Source organism: Vipera ursinii (genome assembly GCF_947247035.1).
Source record: "Vipera ursinii genome assembly, chromosome: 5".
Classification (NCBI taxonomy): Eukaryota; Metazoa; Chordata; class Lepidosauria; order Squamata; family Viperidae; genus Vipera; species Vipera ursinii.
In genome coordinates, this window is record NC_139518.1 from 63,762,941 (window position 1) to 63,773,275 (window position 10,335).

At 40.0% G+C, this 10,335-nt stretch overlaps 1 protein-coding gene across 1 annotated transcript in view; it reads left to right on the forward strand.

Annotated features, from left to right (window-relative positions):
- Window positions 1–9,647, forward strand: part of MKI67 (marker of proliferation Ki-67) — a 31,394-nt gene extending 21,747 nt beyond the window's left edge. Inside the window, exons 13-16 of the mRNA XM_083364896.1 lie at window positions 840–2,461; window positions 4,832–4,901; window positions 5,303–8,224; window positions 9,506–9,647. Coding sequence (XP_083221022.1) covers window positions 840–2,461; window positions 4,832–4,901; window positions 5,303–8,224; window positions 9,506–9,636 — 4,745 coding nt within the window. The 3' untranslated portion in view covers window positions 9,637–9,647. The remainder of the gene's footprint in view (window positions 1–839; window positions 2,462–4,831; window positions 4,902–5,302; window positions 8,225–9,505) is intronic.
- Window positions 9,648–10,335: the final 688 nt, after the last annotated feature.

Below are 10,335 nucleotides of genomic sequence, written 5' to 3' on the forward strand. Positions count from 1 at the left end.
ACTACTAAGGCTATGTGGAGCTCTTCCCTTATTGTTGTAGAAGTTTCAGGTCAGTCTTTCCTTGCAGACCCCACCAAAATTTCAGGTGTGCTTTGAGTAAGAAGAGAATCCACTTAGGGATACAAGCCAGATAAGCAGAGAATGATGGATAGATGTATGAGTTTTTATTATGTCACTGAACTACATCAAGTTGTGAATACTGAATAAAATATATGTTCTAATCCAGAGTTCCCTAAGCTTTGCAGATCACTGGGGGAGGGAGGACATGGTTCTTCACGAGAGGCCAGCAAATAAACCCAAAGAAAGTGAGAATGAAAACAGGACATAACTTGTCATTCCTTGCATTACTCTGTAAAGATGTTTTAGGGGGGGAAATGAAATAATTAGCCAGTTGAGAGAATATCCATTCAAGGTGCAACAGTTTTAATGGCTTCAAATTTATGTCACAGGTTAGAGATTTGATTTCTGGATTTGATTTCACAATTTATATTAGTGGAATAAACATACTGTCCTCTGATTGGCAGATGGTTTCATAGATGGTTGTAGATTTTGGCCCTTCTGCTACTTAGAAGTTGCCATGTTTCAAGTATTCAGTCTGCTTAAGGGTACAACCCCAATTATAATGTTTATGTTTTCTTTTATGAGTACTTTATTTTGATTTTAATTCATTTTTAATATTCTTGGTGTAATTTGGTTGTTATGTTTCTTGTTTCATTGTAAAATGTATAAAGAGCCTAATACATAGTTATTTTAAGTAATATTCCTTCACATTCAAGTATATTTTTGTTAATAGAGTCAGTGAAGTTTCATTACTGTTACCATTTTTCTATTTGTATTAGAAAAAAAGTCCGTTTTGGATGTTAAGATTTCAAGCCAAAAAATAGCTTACAATCCAGATGTAATATCTCCAGCTTTGGAAGAAGTATCACAAGTATCCATTCATGACAATTTAATGATATCACCAAATGAAAGAAATATAATGGGAGTAGAAGAAAAAAACCTGCAACAAGAATCGGAGCCAGTCGCACAGCTTTTGGAAATCAAGAGGCTCTCGAAGACATCTAAGGAAAAGTCTGAACCTGTTGAGGTGCTTTCAGGGGTCAAGAGGCTCCTGAGGACACCCAAGCAAAAATCAGAGCCAGTTGAGGCACTTTCAGCAGTTAAGAGGCTTTTGAAGACGCCCAAGGAAAAATCTGAATCTGTTGAGGTGCTTTCAGGGATCAAGAGGCTTTTGAGGACACCTAAGCAAAAATCAGAGCCCGCTGAGGCGCTTTCAGGAGTCAAGAGGCTCTTGAGGACACCTAAGGAAAAATCTGAACCTGCTGAGGCACTTTCAGAGGGTAGGAGGCTTTTGAGGACACCTGAGGAAAAATCTGAACCTGCTGAGGCACTTTCAGGGGGTAAGAGGCTTTTGAGGACACCTGAGGGAAAATCAAAGCCAGTCGAGGAGCTTTCAGTGGTCAAGGGACTCTTTAAGACACCTAAGGAAAAATCTGAACCTCCTGAGGCACTTTCAGGGGGCAAGAGGCTTTTGAGGACACCTAAGGAAAAATCTGAACCTGTTGAGGACCTTTCAGGACTCAAGAGGCTCTTTAAGACACCTAAGGAAAAATCTGAACCTGTTGAGGACCTTTCAGGACTCAAGAGGCTCTTTAAGACACCTAAGGAAAAGTCTGAACCTGCTGAGGCACTTTCAGGGGGTAAGAGGCTTTTGAGGACACCTGAGGAAAAATCAAAGCCAGTCGAGGAGCTTTCAGGGGTCAAGGGACTCTTTAAGACACCTAAGGAAAAATCTGAACCTGTTGAGGATCTTTCAGGACTCAAGAGGTTCTTTAAGACACCTAAGGAAAAATCTGAACCTGCTGAGGCACTTTCAGGGGGTAAGAGGCTTTTGAGGACACCTAAGCAAAAATCAAAGCCAGTTGAGGAGCTTTCAGGGGTCAAGGGACTCTTTAAGACACCTAAGGAAAAATCAGAACCTGCTGAGGCACTTTCAGGACTCAAGAGGCTCTTAGAGACACCTGAGCAAAAATCAGAACCCGTGGAGGTGTTTTCAGAAATCAAGACTTTGTTGAAGACGCCCAGGCAGACTATGGGGACTTTTTCAGATGATGTCTATACTAAATCTATGATATCTACTGAAGAAGTAAAAAACATGAGTGGAAGTGTTATTACAAATAAAACACAACAGAAAACACAACCTATGGAAGATACAACTATTAATGACATTATTGAGAAAGTTAAGCAAACTGTGAAGCCAATAGAAGATAGAGAAAATATTCAAATGATGTCACCAAAGCTGGCTGGCTCTACTCAGTCATTGAAAACATCAAAACCAAATTCTATGCCAACTGATGACTACTTGGGATTGCAGAAGTTTAAGATTGAACCTAAAGAGAGTTCTATAATGCCTGATATAGATTATACAGGTGTCAAAGAAATGAACACTGAAAATGATAAGGTATGTTTATTATATCAAATATTTGTACTCATTTTCATTTACCGTATATACTTGAGTATAAGCCGAATTTTTCAGCCCACTTTTTGGGCTGAAAAATTCCACTTCGGCTTATACTCCAGTCAACAAAAAAAACTTACCGAGGACTTGTGCGCGGCCGAGGCTTTGGTGCTTCCGGGATCGCGCGCACCTCTCCCAAGCCACCACCATCCAAGACCTGCCGAAGTTTGGGGAGGTTTGGGGAGGTGCGCGCGCACCTCCCCAAACGTCGGCAGGTCTCCGTTCCTCCGCGCCCTGCCTGCCTGCTTCTTTCCGCAGCGGAAAGAAGCAGGCAGGCAGGGCGCGGAGGAACGGAGACCTGCCGACGTTTGGGGAGGTTTGGGCGCCTCCCCAAACCTCCCCAAACGTCGGCAGGTCTCCGTTCCTCCTGCCGACGTTTGGGGAGGTTTGGGCGCCTCCCCAAACCTCCCCAAACGTCGGCAGGTCTCCGTTCCTCCTGCCGACGTTTGGGGAGGTTTGGGCACCTCCCCAAACCTCCCCAAACGTCGGCAGGTCTTCGTTCCTCCTGCCGACGTTTGGGGAGGTTTGGGCGCCTCCCCAAACGTCGCCGGGTCTCCGTTCCTCTGCGCCCTGCCTGCCTGCTTCTTTCCACAGCGGAAAGAAGCAGGCAGGCAGGGCGCGGAGGAACGGAGACCCGGCGACGTTTGGGGAGGCGCCCAAACCTCCCCAAACGTCGGCAGGTGTCCGTTCCTCCGCGCCCTGCCTGCCTGCTTCTTTCCGCTGTGGAAAGAAGCAGGCAGGCAGGGCGCGGAGGAACGGAGACCCGGCGACGTTTGGGGAGGCGCCCAAACCTCCCCAAACGTCGGCAGGTGTCCGTTCCTCCGCGCCCTGCCTGCCTGCTTCTTTCCGCTGTGGAAAGAAGCAGGCAGGCAGGGCGCGGAGGAACGGAGACCCGGCGACGTTTGGGGAGGCGCCCAAACCTCCCCAAACGTCGGCAGGTGTCCGTTCCTCCGCGCCCTGCCTGCCTGCTTCTTTCCGCTGCGGAAAGAAGCAGGCAGGCAGGGCGCGGAGGAACGGAGACCCGGCGACGTTTGGGGAGGCGCCCAAGCCTCCCCAAACGTCGCCGGGTCTCCATTCCTCCGCGCCCTGCCTGCCTGCTTCTTTCCGCTGCGGAAAGAAGCAGGCAGGCAGGGCGCAGAGGTCCGGAGACCTGCCGACGTTTGGGGAGGTTTGGGGAGGTGCACACGCACCTCCCCAAACCTCCCCAAACTTCGGCAGGTCTCCGGATGGCGGCGGCTTGGGAGAGGTGCGCGCGATCCTGGAAGCACCGAAGCAAGTCCTCGGTAAGCTCCGGGCGGTCACTTGCTTCGCGTCTCCTGAGGGAAGGGGGGGCGACTGGAGCGGGCGTGTTTCCTCGCCTGCTGGGCGCCACGATTTGCCCGGGGAACGCACGGGCCCCGAATGGCAGCGTGGAGCGAGGAAGCTGACAGCCAGGGCTTCCCCGAGAGCCGCGGCCACACAGGGTATTCCTGTGTATTCAGGCTTGCAAAATGGCGGATCGAGCCTCTGCTGGCGGCAGAGGCTTGCAGAACGGCGGATCGGCTTATACTCGAGTCAACAACTTTTTCCAGTTTTTGGGGGTGAAATTGGGGGTCTCGGCTTATACTCGAGTCGGCTTATACTCAAGTATATACGGTAAGTAGCCCATGCTTTAGTAACCTAGAAGAATTGACATAATCTATTTTTATTACATAATAACATTTTGAAATACTGAGATCGATTATTTTAATCCCAAGAAATTCAAATGACAACTAGATAGTTACTTTGGCCTTTGGATTTAGGGTTAAACATTATGATCTTGTGGTAATTGGCTACTTTAATTTTTACACTAAAATTTTTAAAATATTTTGGATTCTTAATTATAGCTCTTAGTATTGAAAAACACAGATTTTTTTAAAAAAATATTCATGTGCATCTTACTGTCACTGCCAGCTGTAATACTTCATATTTGGACATATAACTTATTCTGTGTTTTTATATTTTAATATACATAATATAAATTTGGGTAGCACCCATTCTCTGTTAATATAAAACGAGATTATGTAAAACATTTCCTTGAGAAGCATAGCTTTTTGAAACACTGCTTTGTCTGCATGCTGTTGTAAGCACAGTTACTTTAATTTCCTGGCAGTTACAGCATAAGTGTAGTCTGCATGCACTTAAACAAATTTGGAAAAAGTGTTCAGCTGCACTGTTTCCTGAGCCCAGCCTTATAAAATACAAAGCTGCATAATTCAAGGAAGGGTACTGGAACATTTTTATAAGTGAGAAATATTTTGATGTCAGCTATTTTAATAACTGTAATATTTATAGGCTGAAATGCCAGAGTCTGTGAATCTTATGGAAGAAAATGAATCTTATATCAGTTCCAGAAATAAAGTGGGTAAGTATAAAGTATTTCATAAAAAAATAGGATTTGTATTTTGTTTTGAATGTATACTATAACAAGTAAATGAAGACGTGTTTCTGTTTTATTCATGCAGGAAATTTTTGTCTAGAATTTTACATATTTTAATTTTGATAATGAAAATTATCAAAATAGTGAAAATTCATGAGAACTGTTTTTTAAAAATTAGCAGTGTTCTGTAAATTTAAAATTAATACAAATTTTAGAATATAAATATTAGGACAGTATTCTAAAAAGAAGTTTGCATGTCATTACCGAGATACTTACATAAATGTTAATGCAAAGTAAAAAGAAAGTTACCTCGAACATCAGTTCAAAACTTCATTTTTCTTAATGACTGTGATCTTTAAAATATATTTGAACATGTTTTATTTCAGAGTCCGTGGAAAATGTGCCTGGAAGTTGCAAAGGGAACCTGGAAATTACATTTGAAAAATCTCAATTTCCAGTAACAAAAAATAACAGTAGTGTTCCAAACCATGTAGGCCATGTTGCATGTAATTCATTTAATGAATTGAAAACAGAGCTCAACAAGGAAACAACCAGAGCAATCTCTCTCTCTGAAAACTACCAGCCAGATGCAATCAGTTCCAAAAATGAAGCCAAAACTGATTTTGTAAATGAAGCAGCTGAAAATTCTGATGCATTAAAAACAGAAAAGCTCAAACCAGTTGCTTTGCCTAGAACTAGGAGAAGGAAAATAAATGACTGCAGTTCTGCAGTATATACAAAGACGATTCAGAGACTTACAAAGAATAGATCAACATCAGCTAATTGTGAGCAAATCATTGAGCGTTCTGACAACCATACGGAATTGAATTCATTGCACAAATCTGAAAGCAGTTATACAGTTGAAGCAACCAAATTATCTCAAAGAGCAAGACCAAAGAAGCAGCATGTTGAAACAAATGGGAATATAGAATCTGATAACATAAACCATACTCATGAATTAGAAAAACCTTTAAAGGAAACAGTGGAAAAACAGCCTGTGAACAGGCGAAAAGCGGCAACTAAAAGAAAAGGAAAAACTGTAACAAATATGGTTTTGGAAGAAAATGGACCAGTTCAAGAAAATGAAAGTGATTTAACTGCCAAAATATGTCTCAGGTCTAGAAATAGAAAAAAGAGTGCAAGTGACCTAAAGACAATGTTTGCCAAAGGTAAAACAAATGATACAATGTCAGGGGAAGAAAGTAATAAAAGAAATAAAAGAAGAAAGATTGCTGCAGTACAATCAAGCCCAGAAACATTCATCACAACTTTGAATGAAGATAAACAAGGAGGGCAAAAATGTACAATACCTAAAATATGTAAAACCGAAGCTTCAGAAAATAATCTAACAGCAATGGAAGAAAATTTAGTGGAGGAGAAGAAGAAGAAGAAAGTCCATTTTTTCCTTAAAAATGACTTTAAGGCCTCTGAAGAAAAATATACACTTGGATATGAGGGTAATACTTATAAAGAAGAAGAAAGTCAAACTGAAAACATTTGTCACAGGATTCCAAAGGTTCCTTTGGAAAGCATGCAAACTTCTGCAGAGCCCAGTCTGCCCAGAATAGAAAAGTTATCAAAAAAGAATTTGTCTAGCAGAGGCAAAAAATCAGTTTCTAGCCCTTCTGTGGAAAGCGACAGTAAATCAGATGTGGAAGATCACGATGTGATTGTCAGTCTAAAAGAAAATCGGCCCAAAAGGGGTAGACCTAGAAAGATAGTTCAAGTGTTCCCCAAACTTATTTCTTTAGAAAATAACACTTTTGGAGAAAAGGATTCAACAATGAATAAATGCCCTTTATCCCAAGGCAGATGTTCTCTGCCACAAGTTCAAAATGAGAATTTTGAAAAATCTGAAATGTTGCCATTGGAAAATGTGCAAAGTTGTGAAGGGCCCATTCCACCAAAAAGGGTAGTAAAAGGAAATCCATCTAGGAGAGGAAGAAGCAAGCAAGTCAATGAAACATCCGTTAATGAAGAAGCTGATGTCCAAGGCCCAAATCTAGCCACCAGACAAGAGGATAATCAGTCCAAAAGGGGAAGAGGGAAAAGAAATGCTCAAGAATCCTGTTCACTGAAGAGCCAAAAGGTAGTGAAAGAGAATCCACCCAGGCGGGGCAAACATAAAAAAACTACTTCTGGTGACAAATCTACAGATTTTGACAGTCCACAGATAGCCACTATATTAGATCAAAATACAGATGGTAAAAATGCTTGTCTTGCAAAGGATGATCAATCAAAAGTAAGTAGAAGAACAAGAAACACTGTTGTATCTCAGAAAATCCCTTCTGTCAAAAATGACACCTGCCATTTGCTGTCATCAAACAAAGGGGAACATTCAGATGAACATCCAAGTGAAGATTTGAAATCAGCAAATAATGCAAAGGAAAATTTCACATACAAGTGTAGAAAAGGAAAAACAGTTCATGAAATTTCAGCAAACTCAGTTTCTTCCAGTAAAAAACCTGAATTTATTGATAATGACGTTCAAGAAAATGGAAAGAAAGATTCAAAAGCCGTATCGAAACAAAGTACATCCAGAAGAAAACGAATAGCGCCTTGCGAAACATCAGCAGAAAGTAATGATGAGCTAAGAATTAACAGTAAAAAGAGTCAACCCATAGTAGATATTGTGGGTCCTTTAGAAAATAGTTTTGGAAAAAAGCCCCAGTCAAAGAAGCAAAAAGAAGAAGCTAATATTGTATCGCTAATTTCTCCCTCCCTGAAAGTGAGCATCACTTTGTCACCATTATCTTCTGCTACAGAAAATCAAAGTGGAAACTGCAAAAATTCTATTAGAACAAGGAAGTTAGCAAAACTTTCTGGTACGGGCAATATAATGACACGCTCTCTCAAAGGAGAGTGCATTATTTCAAAAGAAGAGTTTGTTCATGAAACCCAAGATTTGCAGAAAACAGTTATGGCAACTGTGATCAATCAGAGAAGAGGTAGAAGAAAAATTAATAAACTTGAGGCTGCTGTTTCTCCTCTCAAAGAAAAACTTACATTATCTGCAGGCAGTGATAATTCTCCTAATGAACAAACTCTAAACAACGTTTCTAATAATAAAATTTCTTCAAAGGGCAAGGGACCAAAATTTCTTGAAATCAAAAACATGACCCAAAACATCAATCAAAGTAATTCGTCTAATTATGACCAAAATAAAAATCTTAAGCACTCAAACATGCTAGTGCAAAAGAGTTCATCAGAACGTGCCAAAAGAAAAATTAACAATTCAGAAACAATTACCACCGTTAACGTGGTGAAAAGTGTAATTCCAGGAAACAAATCAACAGTCTCTAAAACAGGTATGTTCTCTTTCATCTTATTTTTTTCTTTATTTTATTTTAATTCCATTTATATCCCGCCCTTCTCCGAAGACTCAGGGTGGCTTACAAGCTTAGCAGTAGCCTTCATTCTATGTATATGCCTGCTTATTAGGGCTTTCACACACACCCCCTAAGCGGCATTATTACAAAGTCAGCTTAATTGCCCCCAACAATCTGGGTCCTCATTTTACCTACCTCGGAAGGATGGAAGGCTGAGTCAACCTTGAGCCTGGTGGGATGCGAACCTGCACTAATTGCAGGCAGCTGGTGTTACTTAAGGAGGCATTAGCCTACTGCTCCACCAAGGCTCTGTAAGTTTTTATTCTTTAGAATTAAGAGAGATAATCCAGTAAAGCACAGGTTTCCTTCTGATCTTGTCTTTCTGCTCCCAAATTGTATTTGAATGGGATTTTCAGTTTTGGCATTTTATTTATTCTGGAATCTTAATATCGGTAGAGCGTGATGGTTCAAAAAGGCCGCAGCCCCAAAAGGTCCACAAACGAGCCCAAACCAATATGCAGGTTTTGCATTTTAAAATTCACTCTGGAACCTTAATATCGTTTTTCCAGAAGAATATGCACAGAGTGCAATTGAGAACTGAAGAAGTCAGTCCAGTTGAATACATACTCCACTTAAAAGAGGATTTTTTTCCTTTCTTGGTTATGGATTGGGCATGCAGCTTAGAACTCCCATTTGCCCATCGATGCAGGAACTTTTGGAAGATTCTGAAGGAGCTCTTTTGATAATAGGTCTTTAGTTACATGTGTGCTGTATATATCTTTTTCAATTTTTAATTCTATGGATTATTGAAGGATTATTTTTTTTGCTCATAGTAATAGACTAAATTGTCCTGCCCAGAAATGCAGCATTCTGTTAACATTCCCAAATAATGCTCTTTTTTAGCGTGATAATTTGTAGATTACAGTTTTCAAAATTCTTGGCACTATAGCGACAATATATTTAAAAGGCATCAGACTGAGTAATACTATCACAGTTTGAATGAGAGAATATAAAATTAATTAGGTACTTTTACTGTTCTGTACATTTTGGGACTTATATTTCCTGGGGCTTTAGAGAAGTAATAGTATGCATCCCTCTTCAGAATGTCTTAACAATGTGCTGAAGGTTTTCTTGAATTGTAATTGATTTTAATCCTACTGGATTATTTCAAAGTTCCGTGTGTGTGTTTGTGTTTACTCCAAATAATCTACTACTCTAGGAATAATTTTTGTAAATATTAGTATCATATTTTTTCCCTAGAAAACACTGAAAGTATAACAGTGCAAACAAGAGGAAAAAAGAAAATGAAAGGAGAGAATACCATTCCGATGACTGAACTGCCAAGAGAAACAAAAGGCAGGACAAGAGCAAGCAAAAGAATAAGAAAATAGATTGTAATATTTGCTCTGGGTGCATTTTTTTAATCTGAAAAATTGTGACCTTAAAACTTTGAAATTGAAATGCTTCAACGTTCACTTCAACTTGACATTGACAATATCTGATGCAAATATTTTGTAAATAGTTTTTCCAATTATTTTTTTAATATTTTTTGTTTAAAATAATTAAAGGATTAGGAAATTAACTTTTTAACTACTTGATTTGTATTGTCTACAAGCGTTTAAATGCTAATGCTACTGTACTTATGTGTTTCAAAATTAAAAACATACTTAAGCAGCATTGCTTTTTATGATGATCCAATTGAAGCCAAGGTATTTGCCAAACTAGCATAGGTTGGGCACACTTCTTGGAATCATCCTCATGTTAGCTCTTCTTCCACACTGCATAACTACTGTAATGATTACCAGAACATAGAAATCTGAATTTGTAAAAGCCCAGTGTTTTATCTGTTTAGCACTATGCCTAGTCTTGCTGTTTTGAACAAGAAGGCAAGTCTAGAAGATGTTTGATTAGCAGTTGGGTGCATGATCTACAGTCCTTTTGAAGGGTACGTACCCAGACTAGGAAAAAAAGTAGTTTGTAAATTTGAATAAACTGCTGGACAGGTTATCATACTGTCAAAGCAAAATGCAGGTAAGTTAGATAGTCTCAGATTCTTATAAATTGGGGGCAACTAACCTTATACAATTCTT